General features: G+C 40.5%; 2 protein-coding genes across 2 annotated transcripts in view; one reads left to right on the top strand and one right to left on the bottom strand.

The window, feature by feature from the left end:
• gse1b (Gse1 coiled-coil protein b) overlaps window positions 1-8364 on the top strand; it is a 168361-nt gene extending 159997 nt beyond the window's left edge. Inside the window, exons 8-17 of the mRNA XM_085372779.1 lie at window positions 59-420; window positions 629-950; window positions 2289-2932; window positions 3081-3193; window positions 3299-3560; window positions 4751-4864; window positions 5073-5435; window positions 5619-5957; window positions 7087-7190; window positions 7583-8364. Coding sequence (XP_085228905.1) covers window positions 59-420; window positions 629-950; window positions 2289-2932; window positions 3081-3193; window positions 3299-3560; window positions 4751-4864; window positions 5073-5435; window positions 5619-5957; window positions 7087-7190; window positions 7583-7723 — 2764 coding nt within the window. The 3' untranslated portion in view covers window positions 7724-8364. The remainder of the gene's footprint in view (window positions 1-58; window positions 421-628; window positions 951-2288; window positions 2933-3080; window positions 3194-3298; window positions 3561-4750; window positions 4865-5072; window positions 5436-5618; window positions 5958-7086; window positions 7191-7582) is intronic.
• A 2507-nt stretch (window positions 8365-10871) lies between these two features.
• On the bottom strand, window positions 10872-14546 carry gins2 (GINS complex subunit 2). Its single transcript, XM_085354147.1, has 5 exons — window positions 14457-14546; window positions 13097-13211; window positions 12180-12279; window positions 11946-12072; window positions 10872-10967 (listed from the first exon to the last, which is right to left on the bottom strand). Exons 1-5 carry the CDS (start codon window positions 14544-14546, stop codon window positions 10872-10874), a joined length of 528 nt encoding a protein of 175 aa, XP_085210273.1.
• Between the last annotated feature and the right edge of the window lie 295 nt (window positions 14547-14841).

The following is a 14841-nucleotide window of genomic DNA, read 5'->3' on the forward strand; positions in this document are numbered from 1 at the left end:
TGTCTTCACACACATCATCTTTCCTCTTTTGTTTCTCTCTCCACTCTGTTTTTTTTAGGCTTCAGCTAGAGGATGAGCTGCGGCAACGAGAGAGGGAACGCGAACGAGAACGCGAGCGTGAAAAAGAGAGGGAACGAGAGGCTGAGAGAGAGAAGGAACGGGAGAGAGAACGAGAAAGGGAGAGGGAACGGGAAGAGGCGGAGAGGGAGAGGCAACGAGAAAGGGAGAGGGAGCGCGAGAGAGAACGGGAGAAGGAGAGAGAAAGAGAGAAGGAACTCGAGAGGCAGAAGGAGAGGGCACTGAGGGAAAAAGAGCTGCAGGCATCCAAGGCCATGGAGAACCACTATCTGGCTGAGCTCCATGCCATGAGAGGACAGGAGGACCGAACCAAGCCTGAAAGACTAACCCCTAATCGGGCTGGTATGTGTCCGTGCATCCTACCTAGCCTCTATTGGCTATAGTCCTTTTACCTTTAAAGTGGATATCTCTCTGATATTTCTGACTCTTCAAAGCTGTTTTATAGACCAAATAAATACACAAAATTAATTTTTGAAGTAATAGTTTCATGAATGTAATTATCTGTTATAACATAAATGTTAAATTCTTATATACCAATCTTTCTCTACAGACAAAACCAAAGAGCCCGCTCTTCCAGCTCCCAAACCAGTCCCACCAGGAATCCATCCGTCTATAGTCCAATCACATCATGGTCTAATCTCAGGCCACAGCATCTACATGGGGCCTGGCACTGCAGGAACAGGGCTTGCAGCCTCAATGATTGCTCAGAGGAAAGACGAGGAGGAGAGGTGGATGGCGCGGCAACGCAAGCTGCGTCAGGAGAAAGAAGATCGGCAGTGCCAGGTGTCTGAATTCCGCCAGCAGGTTCTGGAGCAGCACCTGGACTTGGGTCGGCCAGGTGACACTCCAGATCACAGGACGGAGTCGCACAGGTGAGACTGCACGCTTAACTTGTTTCAGTCCAGCCAATTTGTGCAAAAATGTCATACAACATAGCATGTAGTTGCAGTATTTATTTTCTCCTGTTATCTGATAGAGACGAGCAGCTTTTGGGGCAATGTGCTCACTATTTCTGGGGGTTTTTGGCTGGCTCTGCTAGTCTGATAGGGACAGTTGTGCCTGTGGTTTTGAAGTCTTGGAGGCTGGCAGGCTTTAGAAGTTTGTTTTCAGGCAGGACTGTAAAAGAGTAAGAAGCTTCACATCTACTCTATATCTGTCCAAGCTCCCTTCCAGGCCTGACATGTAGAAAAATAATAGGCACTGTTTAGGCATTGTTGTAGGTTATGAAGAGGAATCCTGATGACTGCTGTTTCATGAGTTGACATGAGTAGGGGGTTCAAATAGCCAGCAAGTGGAACTGCTAAGATACACAAGGGCTAATACCTTTTTCATCCTCTCACTCTTGCATAGCATAAGCCCCAGACCTTATTTGTTACTGTGCCTCTGTGTGTGTTATTGTGTTTGATTCAGAAATGAGGTTGTGGTTCATGCTGGTAGGACACACACAAGATACACACGTCTGCTATCGGTAACTTACCTACAGTATAATCGCAGAATCACAGCTGACAGGCTGCAGATTGCAGATAAGACACATTTACTCAGTGACACACACACAAACACACAGAAAAGAAAACACAAACAGGAGGCATAGATAATTTGACTGGTCATGCAGTGCCTGCTCCTGCCAGGTTTGATTTGGAATGAAGTTTGAGACAGTGTCCATCAGTCTGCCATTACCATTTCCTTTCCCCCCACTGTATCATTCTTTCCTTTACAACCTTGCTCTCCCTTTAAGGCTATTTTCTTCTACTCTCATCATTTAACGTGAGCCCTATTCTAATAATTCATTGTTCTTCTTAAGCTCTCTCTGTCAGTTCTTCTCTTCTCCAGAAACCTGTTAGGAGAACATTGCTCCGGCCTCTTCCTCAGTATACTGCTCGCTTCCTGTGTGTGCATGCCTCACTACAAGGGCCTACCAGATCAAAAACAGCTCTTTATATCTGGAGGACAGTGTGTGTGCCTTGGCCACATTCTCACTCTGCTCTGGGCTACTCTGTCTGGGCTTGATAACACTGCTTTGCACAGACACGCAGATCCACAGACATACTGACATGGATGAAAGGAAGTAGGCAGGGCATATGGGCAAATGTTGTGCGTCCCTGCATAGCATGCATGATTCAGAAACACTATTTCTCAATTTTAGAAGAGATATGGGTGTTACCCTGCATGTATAACAGATTAATAATTGCTGTTCCGTTGTATCTCTGCAGACCAATACCTAATCATCATGAACCAGGAAACAGGGAACTCAACCCTCTCTTAGGTGCCCCTCCACCTCTCATCTCCCCCAAACCTCCACAGCCACCGCGTGAACATCACCCTCCGCCTCCTACCACCCTGTGGAACCCTGCATCTCTTATAGACACAGCCTCAGAGTCGAGACGTAACCATGAGCCCTCAGGGATGGGACACTATGAGCTCAGTCGGCTGCCCCCAGGACCCTCCAGATATGAAGACGGAGCCCGAAGAAGAGACGGTGGTGCAATGGAGAAATATCCTCCTTTGAGAGGTCCCCCAGGTCTGCCTGAGCCCAGCACATACCTTGCTGATTTAGAGAAATCCGCCCATTCATTTTTGAGCCAGCAGAGGGCTTCCATGTCTCTCTCCAGCCAATATGAACTGGAGGGAAGCCTGAAAACCAATGCTGGAATAAAGAGCCTCCAGGGTCACCCAGGGTATAGTAGACATGGACAAGCAGTGGTTTCTGGGCCAGCAATGGGACTGGGACAGGTAGCCTCATTGGGCATGGTCCCAGACGCAAAGCTGATCTATGACGAGTTTCTTCAGCAGCATCGGAGGCCTGTCAGCAAGCTGGACCTGGAGGAGAAGAGGAGAAAGGAGGCCAGGGAGAAAGGTACTTACCCACATACTATGATGAGATGTATAACTTGCTTGGAAAATCAAAGATCAGTTCTTTTTTTTTTTTATAGATATAGAACTGACATCCTCATTAGAGAATTTAAAGAGCTGAGTGTCAGGGGTGACCTCTGTGTTTGCTGCAGGGTACTATTATGAGCTGGATGACTCATACGATGAGAGTGATGAAGAAGAGGTGAGAGCCCACCTCAGGAGAGTAGCAGAGCAGCCTCCACTGAAACTGGATGACTCTACAGAGGTAAAAAGATTTTCCAACACATGCGCTTTTGCATGATTGAAGAACACAGAAGCGCTCATGATGAAACATCACAGTAAGATGATTGTTTTTCTCATCTCTGTACAGAAACTGGACTTTCTGGGAGTGTTTGGCCTGACCACAATGGGCCGACGGGATGAGCTGGTGCAGCAGAAGCGAAGGAAGAGAAGGAGGATGCTCAGAGAGCACAGTCCCTCCCCACCTGCCTCACAATCAAAACGCACTCCTCCACCTCAGCTCAGCACACGTTTTACCCCTGAGGAGATGGACCGAGCGCCAGAGTTGGAGGATAAGAAGCGATTCCTCACCATGTTTAGACTGTCCCATGTGACCGTACAGCAGAGAAAAGGTAAGGCAATTTTTAGTGAGAAAGAGATTAGAGCATTCTACACTTTTGATTCGCTTACTCATTTTTGCTTTAACCCTCCAGGTAGGTAGGTGTGTGTATATGTGTGTGTAGGTGTGTGTGTGTGTGTATATATATATATATATATATATATATATATATATATATATATATATATATATATATATATATATATATATATATATATATATATATATATATATAATTATATAATTATATAAATTATTATTATTATTTTTTTTAATAAATGTGCATCTTTTAGTTTTGCTTTTTTATGGTTGGTGGAAGAGCTAACCTTGCCTATCAGTGCATGAGTGGCTTCCTCATTGCAAAAGGAAAGATCTCCTGTATGAAACGGGCCATGCTTGTTGCCTTCAATGAGAGAGTTTCATAAATTGGAGATACAGACTACTGTTCCCTGACACTGACAAATGTTTGAACATTATATCAAGGAATAACAGGGCACACATCTATATGCTTTGGCAATCTAGCTAGTAACTCGTACAGCACAGAACTGCCCCAGTGCCTTTAACGCACCATACCAAACACCTCCATCAATTATTCATATCTTTTCTCTTTGACATCTCATTTCAGCAGTGTGAAGAAGAAGACTGATTGCATGCTCATTTAGCTAATAGAGAGTACTAGTCATTTTCAGTTCATCCTACATCTCATTAATGCTTTACTTCCATTACCTTCTCTCGAGGTAGCTTGCTGACTTAAGCCTCAAAGGAAATAAGGGGTTGAAGTGATCTTGTCAGTGCCATATACCTATATTAAATGCATCGTATTGAACATATTTTTAACATAACATATATATTTAACAATGCATTCCAAAAATTGACTTATGTCAGGGTTCTCTTTACACGGCCAAAATGTGCCTAAATTTCAAAAATAGACACCCATGCACTGACTGAATTGGGAGGGGCGGCAGTAGGCTTACAATGATCTTAGTCTAATACTCTTCATTTATTCTTCATTTACTGTTTCCTAATCACAGATGACATGCCTCCCACACTGTCAGGCCACCTCCTTTTACACACACACACATCGCACTTGGCAAAATGAGTGCTACTGAGTGAAATTGGAAATAAGACTAGGACTGATGCAAAATGTGTTTTTTTATTTTTTTATTTCTTTATTTCTTTATTTTATTTTTTTTCCTGTTTTAGATAATGAAAGGGTAGTGGAGCTGCTACAGGCAATTAAAGAAAAGACTCTGACCTTGGATACCATCAGACATGCTCCACATCCACTGTGTAAAAGTCCTCCAACTCAGATCTCTAGTAAGTTACGTGCTAATGAACATAAACACACACAACTTGTCATCCCTGAAGTAATGTTAAAGTGGTGCTAATCTGTGTAATGCAAATGAAGAGGGGTTATAATTGGGGCCGTGAATGTGAAGATGTAAAGTAACAACAGTTTCTCATTGCATTGTAATATTGTGGATCTTGACCTCATCAGCACAAACATATGTTTAAATGATTGCAGATCCTGCATTCTCCCAGCCTCCCTCTGAACCAGAGGAGCACCACAGTGTCAGACCACGCAGCCCCTCCTCACATTGCCCAACATCCCCCAATGGGCATCCAAAACCCCTTGGGGACACATTAAGACCAAAGGCACCCCCTTCTCCAGCTGTCTACCCAGACAAGGCCCGGGGGCCCAGTGAGGGACCGATCTCAAAGAGGAGCTCCAGCCTGCTTAACAGCTTGAGGCCCCCACTCCCCCTGCAGGCTAAAGAAGGTCATCACAGCATCAATGGACGCATACAACCACGGGACTTCGCCCCAGAGGAATTTGCCCAGCAGTTCCACGAATCTGTGCTACAGTCCACTCTGCAGAAACATAAAGGTAAACAGCTCAAAATAAGGTCTAATAGGCATCTTTGGAAAGGTGAATACATGGAGAGCAGGCCAACATAACTTTTGGAGAGACTATCAAATATGAAGAAATGATGGAAAATATCCCTATGTGTAAAATATGAAATTGATGAAATGTAACATCTCTTTCTTCTCCTCAACATTTGTCCATTAGGTGGAGCCGCAGGGGTGTCAGAGTCATCCCACCTCCAGGAGTCCTCTGTTCACTACAACATTCCCGAGCTTCAGGGCCCTCCTGGCCGACCACCACAGCCACATTCACAGTCCCACTCAACTCCACAGTCATTTCCACATCCACTTTTGCACTCTCACCCTCAGCCCAACGGGCAGCACCTCTCGATGCCTCAGCACAGGGAGGCATCGGGGATGAGGGAGGACATGTCTGGTCCAGAGGACTCTGAAGAGGAAGACGAGGAGGAGGAAGAAGAGGCTTCAGTTTTCAAGTGGCAGGGGATTGAATCTATATTTGAAGCTTATCAGGAATATGTGGAAGGTAAGTAGCTGAGGTGCCTGTGTATTACATGGACTGATATTAGATCACTTTACATACATAAACAGCTTTAACAGTCCCTCTGTTATTATCACTGTATAATTTTATGAGGGATTAGAGGTTTTCTTTATTCTTTGGAATATATACTGAGATTACTGATTGTGCACAAATACATATTATTTTGCATATGTCATTGATTTATCCCCTAAATCAGAATTACTTGTTTTAGATCCAACTATACATTTTTTCCATCATTGAGCATGATCTACAAATATGCAAATTGGACCCGCCTTCACCTTTTAGCTCTTTGCCTGCAGCGAGGCCCTACTTTCCTATTCACTCCTGTGAACCCCACTCAACTACGCATTCTCCTGCTAGATGTAAAGAGGCACAGTGCTAATATTCAGTGAAGAAAAAGAAAAACACAGTGCTTAAACTTGTAAATCTGAATGTGTGGAGCACTTTGTTCCAGCAGGTCATGAAAAAAAGTCACAAAAAGCTTAAAAACACCCACAATACATTGGGTAATCAATCGCATATATCAAAAATAAAACACTGAAAGTAAGGTAACTAACTGTAGTCAACATCTGTAGTTTCTATAAATAAATTATGTCATATAAATACATTTCTGGATGGAAAAACTACAGTAGAAATAAAGAATATTAAAGGCAACCACACATTTCTGGTTTATTACCACTGCACATGCCTGGGAAAAGTAAATAAAACAGGTAATAATAATGAAATAATGATTTATGAAGTTTGAAAGAGTTGTCACATTATTTCTGTAATGTTCTGTGTTTTCGTGTCACTTCCTTATGAGTATAATGTATATCCTATTTTAAGTTGTTGTAGCATTCTGTCACCACTAGAGGGTAGTAGTCATTGTTCATTTTACACAATTCAATTTGTATTTAGTATTTGTACAAGAAAATTTGTGAAAAATGGTTGAGTTGATCTCTAATTACTCCCAGTCTCACATTCACAGCCTGCCACTAGTGTATTTTAAGACCTTTAACAATGAAGGCAGGAGCCTGAAGACATTTGCAGCAGATTATCCTGCATCTATTTAGATGGTCCAAATTCTGCTAATCCTGTTTTTCTTCATTTTCTCTTATTCCCTTTTCTGATCCAGAGCAAACTTTGGAGCGACAAGTACTGCAGAGCCAGTGTCGAAGACTAGAAGCTCAGAACTACAACCTTAGTCTAACTGCTGAGCAGCTGTCTCATACCATGGGGGTAAGACAAGCATACGGAGCCACTTAAGCTGAGGCCAGGAAGTCAAAATATTTACTACATAACTGCAAGTGACTTAGCAGCGGCGCTCTGCTAAGAAATTATGAGCATGTATAATAGGAGTGGGTGCACAACTTTACTTATTTTCGTAGATCAGTGGTTTCATAAATAGCAGAGCAAAGTAAAAACTTATACTTTACACTATTGGCCTCTTCTGATTAATCACTGGAATCCAGACAGCTTTTCTTTATTACACTCATATCATTGCTTTTCTGTTTTTTACTTATCTTTGTAAATATTGTTATATATAGCACAGGTTTGCCTTCTCATGAAGATCACTGTGAATTAAAATATATATATATTCTTATATATTTTTAATGTCCTTGGTTACCTAGGAGCTGATGTCCCAAAGACAGAAGCTGGCAGTGGAAAGAGAGAAGCTACAAGCAGAAATGGAACACTTCAGGAAGTGTTTGACGCTGCCACAGACACACTGGCCAAGAGCCGGCCATTATAAAGGTTACCCTCCGAGGTGACCATGACGCTGATTTTGATAGCCCTTGGGCCCCAGCCTCCTCCCCTTTCAGACTGACTCCCAGAGTTTATTTTTAATGGCCTGGTCCTCATAGCTCCATGGAGGATAATACGGCTGGCTAGATACGATGAATGAATGAATGGAGTGAATGGATGGATGGATAGATAGATAGGTGAATGCAGAGGAGACCGGACCATTCAGTGAAGTACAGGCAGTCTTTGGATTATGGGTCAACAGGGACTGCACCACAAGCCACTAATGTGTGCCAATGTAGCCAACTCCAAGATCAGTGAGTGTATGGGGCAGAAAAACCTGAAGATCAACATGACACCTGCTTTTCATTCTTCAGTCCCTGCTGCGCTATTGTTCAGTCCCTGCATCCCTCACCGCCACAGCTACACAGACAATCCTGCCAATGAGGGAGCAGCTACCCCCAGAGGGGGGTGTCGTTACAAGACTTGAAAGCTCCAAATCTCCAAATGAAGACCTTTGGTCATTTGGGACTGATTTCTTTTCTTTTTTCCTTTTATTTTGTGGCCACATGAGCTTTTGAACTGGAAATGCACTTAATAAAAGCTGAAGAACTACCTGGTGGTACTGTGTTACAACAAAGAACTGTTCAAATTAGGGAAGAACTTAGAAAATGCACATTTTTGGAAAGAATTAAGTAAATGTTTTATTTCGAAATAGAAAATTTCAAAATAAGAATTTTAAAAGGTGCTTAAGCCTTGTATTGTATATAATATGAAGACTTAAAAAGAATTTTGTATGTTTTTATTACTTTAATCATTGTTCTTTTAAAAGAAAAAGCCTGCCATTTTATATGTTTATGCTTTTTGGGTTGAAAAAAAAGAAAGCCTTGCTTTTAGTGTTTGTACTGCTGCTGGCTAGAACAGCTTGTTTTGAGACATTTAGCAGAGTGAGAGGAAGCAGGATGCATTCCTCTTATTCTGTCCCGGCACTGCGCAGCTGAGACCCCAGCCACAGCCACCTTATCTGGCCTCTGAGCTCAGCAAAGCTTACTTAGAGGTCCTGAGATGTGGCTCATGCCCTCCACTCCCCTTTCATTCACAGCAGTGTGTCTCTGTTTTAATGCCCATTTCATCAGCTCCTCCCAGTCAGCTTTACTGTTGCTGGCATGACCAGTTAAGTACTCATGCAGAAACCAGATCCACAGCCACTTTTTTTTTTCTTTTTTTTTTTAAACTTGATTTTCTTGATTATTGTAAGACATTTTCTTACACAGCCAGCAGATAAATCTTGCTTTATCCTGTTTTTGGACCTTCACTTTACTTTGTATGACGCATAGCATTGAACTCAAACACACGATATGACGGTTTGCGGTATGCCTTACAAGATCAAGCCCCTGTCAGCAGCCATGAGACGAAATGGTGCCAAAATAATGATAAAACTATAGCATAGTAAATTATTAGTTGCAGTTGGGTAGCCAAACATACAAACCAGAATGGCCATCTTATACTGCTGAATATGTTTGACATAACATCATCTACTCTTTGCATTTCTCTATTTTTAGGACGCTCTCCACCCACACAAAGTTGCCAAGATGTCCTAGAAACCAGGCAGGACGCTTAACTGAGCAGCTCCTGGTACATTTAAAATCAGAAAGGTTTGCTTTACCTTGGATATCTGTTTACAACCTCCATCTGCCCCCCATCTTCCTAATGAGATTTGGCTCGTATTACAGTGACTTTCTACCCTGTAATTCATCTTGTCTCCACCTTATGGTTCTATGTGCACTTGGAGACCTCAGACACAGTGAAATGAGGTGTCTAGGTCATCGTTTGACTTGTGTGGTGGTGGGATGTTTGATGTGAGTGGGTTAAGGATTTCAGTATTTGCAAATAAAAACTTTAAAAATGTACCAATATTTAATTTATTTTTTAAAAAAAGTACTGAAGCACAACTTACCCCCTTACATACACTTTTTTACAAGTGCCTCAAGAATTTGGGAGCATGTGAATGAGTTTCCGTCTACAGGACAGACATTACATGACATAACATCAGTGATCAGGGACTTTGCATATTACATCCAAGTGTCTACTGTATGTCATACCTTTCAAATATGTACAAGTCACCAACAGATACCAAGTTTCTTTCATCCAAATGAGTCACAAGACAATTTTTTTTATATATAAATGACACGTAAGCCAGTTTAGAGGAATACAGAGTGTAGTCAGATTTTTTTTTTTTTTTTTTACAAAGAAGAAAGCCAACAGCGTAATCTATCTGTAAGTGAAGGAGCATGCATGCTGAGGTAAGCTGCCATTGAGCTGGGGAGGAAGGTGCAGTGTGGTAAGCCTCTCTTGCTCAGCCTCCCCGTGTCTCCAACCCACGCACGCTCATGCAATAGCCCCATTACTCAGTGGAGGATGTCTAGATGCTGTGAAATCCTGTTTTTAAAATGTACTTGTTTGAATTCATTGTAATGTAATATATTCTTTGTTGAATGTAGTAATTAGGTATTTATGAATATATGGCTGTGATTTCAGACAAAAAAGAAAATAAAATATTTCAAAAATGTTAAATATCAACCTTTGTCTCTTTGTGGGTTCTGGTTTAACAGCTGGACATTTTGCTCTGGAGATTAGGAAACGGATTCATTTTCGGTGCAATCCTGAGAACAATATCAACCAATATTATCCATCTTTAGAATAAAATGCAACAAGAGTTGAGTGGAATTCCTTTTAATGTGGGTTTTTCCCCCACCTACGTACATTTTAGGAAGGAATTGTTTAGTTTACCAATGTTTGACAGAAACCACATTCATTCTAGTAAACCAGAAAACATCTTTTTTAATCACTAACACAACAAGATCAAAAGTCACAATAAGACTGATTAAAAATTGTGAGGAAAAAAAGTATACATGTATATACTCTGTTTACATGCACATACATACATTTTGAAACCTAATGACAACATTAACAAATGATACACTAACTGCAAACAGCAGATTCACACAAATCAGACCGGAGAGCAACATGATAACTTAAATAGTTGAGTAAATCTCTTCACTTTTCCAGAAAACTGTCTTTAATGTTAGGTTTAACCCCAGTCTTGCTAAATCCAACCCTTTTTAGCAAGCCTTGTGTGTGTTCAAGCTTTTTTACCAGTAGTCCATGAACTGCCCTTCACTGCAAGTTGGACCGTAGCTTGTACATACAGTTGAGAGTATCAAGAAGAAACGCTCGTATGGTGTTGATCTCCATCAGAGTAAGGTTGTCCAGCTGTGGACAGAAAGAGGAATTAGGTATATTCAAAGATTTAAAATAACACTGTTACTCTGTGACACAGTAGGTAACTCAATGATAAACAGGTGAAAGTTCATTGTGACTTTCACTGTTGATATGCGGTATGGTATTGTCAGCAATTGCAACATAACCAATGAATCTTTTATTACTGGGTTTTTTTTATGTTGATTTGCTGTAATACCATAGACTGTATAGAAAAGATGGGCACTTTCTCAACTGACATCACCCATTGATTTGTGAAGTCCCTATGAGAAGCCTCAAGCCAAATGTTTTCACCGTTGCCGTCTTAATAATGACGAAACCAGACATGAAAAGCTACTACAGACTACAAGTCTGCCTGCAGAGAGCGTCTGTCTTCAGATGTGGGCAGTCCTTTCTGTTGAATCAAAATAGCCATCATGCTGTTCCTATAAGGCTTAAAACTTGGGTTTGAGACCATAAACACGTCAGTAAAGTGTTTCATGAGGTCATAGGGAGCCAAAAGGTTTTTCTTCTATACTGTCAGCCCTCAACCACATGAATCACCCCCTGCAGGTCATCAGAAAGAATGCAAGTGTAAGACATTTCCACATTAGCTTTACTTTTAAGACAGTGTGAGGAAAACACCTAAAGTGGGAGTGTAGCTGTTAAGAAAACACATTATGGAACACTTAAATCAGATTCTACATTACCTATAGATAACATTTACTGAATGCTTATATACAGCCAATTAAATTGGGGGAACTTAAGGTGATGCCACTTTTTCTAAAGGATCTCAATATGCAATGGGTCCACAACTTGAAGGGATAATGAATAAATGTCACACTGTCCTTTTATGTGGAACTGGTAATTCTGTTATTATGCTGTTGAATTTGTACTTACTTTGCATCTGTTTTCAACTCAATTAAATGTTCAAAACTCAATGGTTAAGTGACAGCAGAGAATACTAAACACCCTACATGTGATCAGTTTTACCTTGGCATAAGCTTCCTGCTGACTGATGAAACTGTCAGCAGACAAGCGGAGCTTGGCAATGCGAGTATCCCAGATGTCTTTGACCAGTGTACGGATCTCATCTGCTTTAGGAATGTTGTCAGACGCGCTGCAGAAACACAGAAACCTCTTTTAAGGGGAGGGGGCACATACACCAAGCACACAACAGTACTGAGGGCTGTATTTCTGTGGATTACTTAATTGTATATGACTCACTGGTTTAGTAGCAGCTTGGTAAGCTCCATGTAGTAAGGACTAGGAACAGGTGTAAACATATCCTCTTTTCTCTCAAGGTCTCGCATCTCGTCCAGTTTCTCTGCACAGTGAAGGAAAATGTCAACAGCAGCAAACTGCAGCGACACACAAAAATGCTGAAAGATTTTCAAGATTCCTCTTTTCTGCTGACTTTTGTAGGAGAAGTAAAACAGAAATTCCAAATAAAACCACCAATGAATTTATTCTTTTCAGCATTTTCCATATGGAAAAGAAATATTAAAAACTTATATGTGATTACTCATGAAAGTGGCCACTTTCATGAGTAAATCATATAAGGCTTACATGATTTACTCATGAAAGTGGCCACTTTCTCATTACTTTCATACATTGTTTTAGTAAGTATCCAAAACATACAAGTTTCATTATATAATTTTTCAAGGGATCTTATATCTGTTTTCACTCTTATATGCTTTTCATACAAGTTTCACACAAGACAGATACAAACTTTATAAGATTTATATTTATCTTTTCCATATGGGTTCTTACAGCATACAGACCAACAACGACATACACATATTTTACACATTTTGCATTTGTAATGAACACAAAATCTGAATTATTTGCCTCTTACAACTAAGGAAACAATCTTACTGCATTTCTTGTGCCCATTTTTGTTTTACTTATCTAATGCAAATTTGGAAAAATAGTTTAGCACTACTTACATGTCAAAGTTATGGCAAGGCAGGTCTAGGCTTAACATGGCATGCCAGTAATGATTACATATGTCATAATGTGAAGGAAAAAATACTCAAAATACTGAAAGACCCTCATCTGAAACATTTTTAAGTAATCCTCTCAGTTCATGCCTGGAAACAAACGCCTGCAAAGACCGCATCAGGAAAAACTTTGAACTTTACCAACATCCATCCACTCAGGAGGAATAATTCTACACTTCTGTCTCTGTTTTAGGTTTAGAGCCAGCCACACGGGAACATCAATAGGTAGTCCAGGGTTGAAGGGACCCAGATCTCCCTGAGAACACAAATACACATATTTTATCGTGCAGCACAATGCATTCCCCACTTCAGTGAAGTTGGAAAGATACGCATTTGCACTTTCATGATTAATAAAAAACATTGCTAGAAGATAAACAATGTCTCTTTCTAACAGCAGCAACTACAAGTTACAGTCTGATTTACATCAAACGAGCCATCCTGAGAGCTTGATGAATAACACAGGCTCTCTTGTGCAGCCAGCTATGTAAAAAAATACCAAAAAATATTCCATGACTTTAGTAAGTAAAGAAAGTAAGTAAAAGTTTATTTATATAGCACCTTTCAAGATAAAATCACAAAGTGCTTCGCAGAAGTTGAAACATAAAAACAAAAATCAACCAAAAGCAAGTTTAAAAAGATGAGTTTTTAGCTGTTTTTTATTTATTTATTTATTTCAAAAACCACTGAGTCCGCAGATCTCAAGCTCAAAGGGAGCTTGAGACAGTACAGTGTACTGTCATTAAATTCACATCATGCTGCGGGGGGATCTTGTTAGCTGTTATTTATTTTTAAAATTTAAAAAGAAAAAAAAGGGGGTTTGGAAAATGGAAAACACCATGACAGTGTATGAGATTTTAGAGAATTATTGAACAATAATTCTCTAAAATCTCATACACTCTCATGGTGGCTCCAAAAATCGCGCATTCATGTGTTGACTGTCAAGTCTGCTTTGTTTATATAACAGATTAGACCCAAAGTGTTTTACAGACAGGCACAGTTACATTGCAAGTTTCCCAAAAAAGAAAATAATCCAAATCAAACAAAATACATAAAGCTGAAAAGTGTGTTTTATTGCAGTGCTGAGCCTGTATTTACTTGATCAATAATAAAAACTGCAGTATAATATAGCAATAATAGTTCGGGGTACTTTTTGAAAGGCCAAAGATACGGTACCGAATATTATTGGAGCTTCAATTTTTTCGAAATATATTTAGACAGATTTTATTTTAGCTGGAGCGACTTATATTTATGTAAATGGTTCGTTAAAGTCTGGAGTTTGAGAGATGAGGCTTTTTTTGTGCGTGTTTTAATCAGTCACTGAGTGAAGTGATCCACTCAAACAGAAACATCTTTACATACATACCTCCAGCTTTAAACTGAGTGTGTCGTGATATAATACAAGGTTTTAGCCCAAGGTTTAGCTAATATTGCTACAGTAACTGTCAACGTCTCAGTATCTGGTCAAAAACCAGCTACTTAAATACAGACACAACTGACTTACCCCGATTAAAAAGACTTTATCTAGGCTGAAATTTGGTATTATCTTCACCATCTCTTTCTCCGCAAGGAACTCGACCTCCGAAGCATCCATATCTGTTTGGTTTTTGTGTGTGTTCAAAAACTTCCGTCCCACTCGAACTGCACTACAAACCGTTCCCGCGCTGAAGGCAGCATTAACCGACAATGAAGTCAAGAAAAAGACAACTACGTCATCAACAGGAAGCGCAGTATCGCAAAAGTGAACGTTATTGTGTGCCGTATTACGGCACGTCACATTTTTATTTTTCTGTATAATTTCTCGAATCTCGGTGTTAATTGCATTTTTAAACTTGTTAATTTACGTGTGAGGTGCGGGCCTGGCCGTGACGAAGCTGACCATACCTTAA

This window comes from Diplotaxodon limnothrissa, linkage group LG1, assembly GCF_057381915.1.
Source record: "Diplotaxodon limnothrissa isolate DT_005_m linkage group LG1, D_limnothrissa_male_GT1.1, whole genome shotgun sequence".
NCBI lineage: Eukaryota > Metazoa > Chordata > Actinopteri > Cichliformes > Cichlidae > Diplotaxodon > Diplotaxodon limnothrissa.

Excerpts from the sequence above, each read along its gene's own strand:
- gins2 (XM_085354147.1), bottom strand. The coding sequence starts at position 14,546 with ATGGATGCTTCGGAGGTCGAGTTCCTTGCGGAGAAAGAGATGGTGAAG. Across the intron at positions 13,212-14,456 it reads ATAAAGTCTTTTTAATCGGG|GGAGATCTGGGTCCCTTCAA; the intron begins GTAAGTCAGTTG and ends TTGTGTTCTCAG. Across the intron at positions 10,968-11,945 it reads AGCAGGAAGCTTATGCCAAG|CTGGACAACCTTACTCTGAT; the intron begins GTAAAACTGATC and ends TTCTGTCCACAG.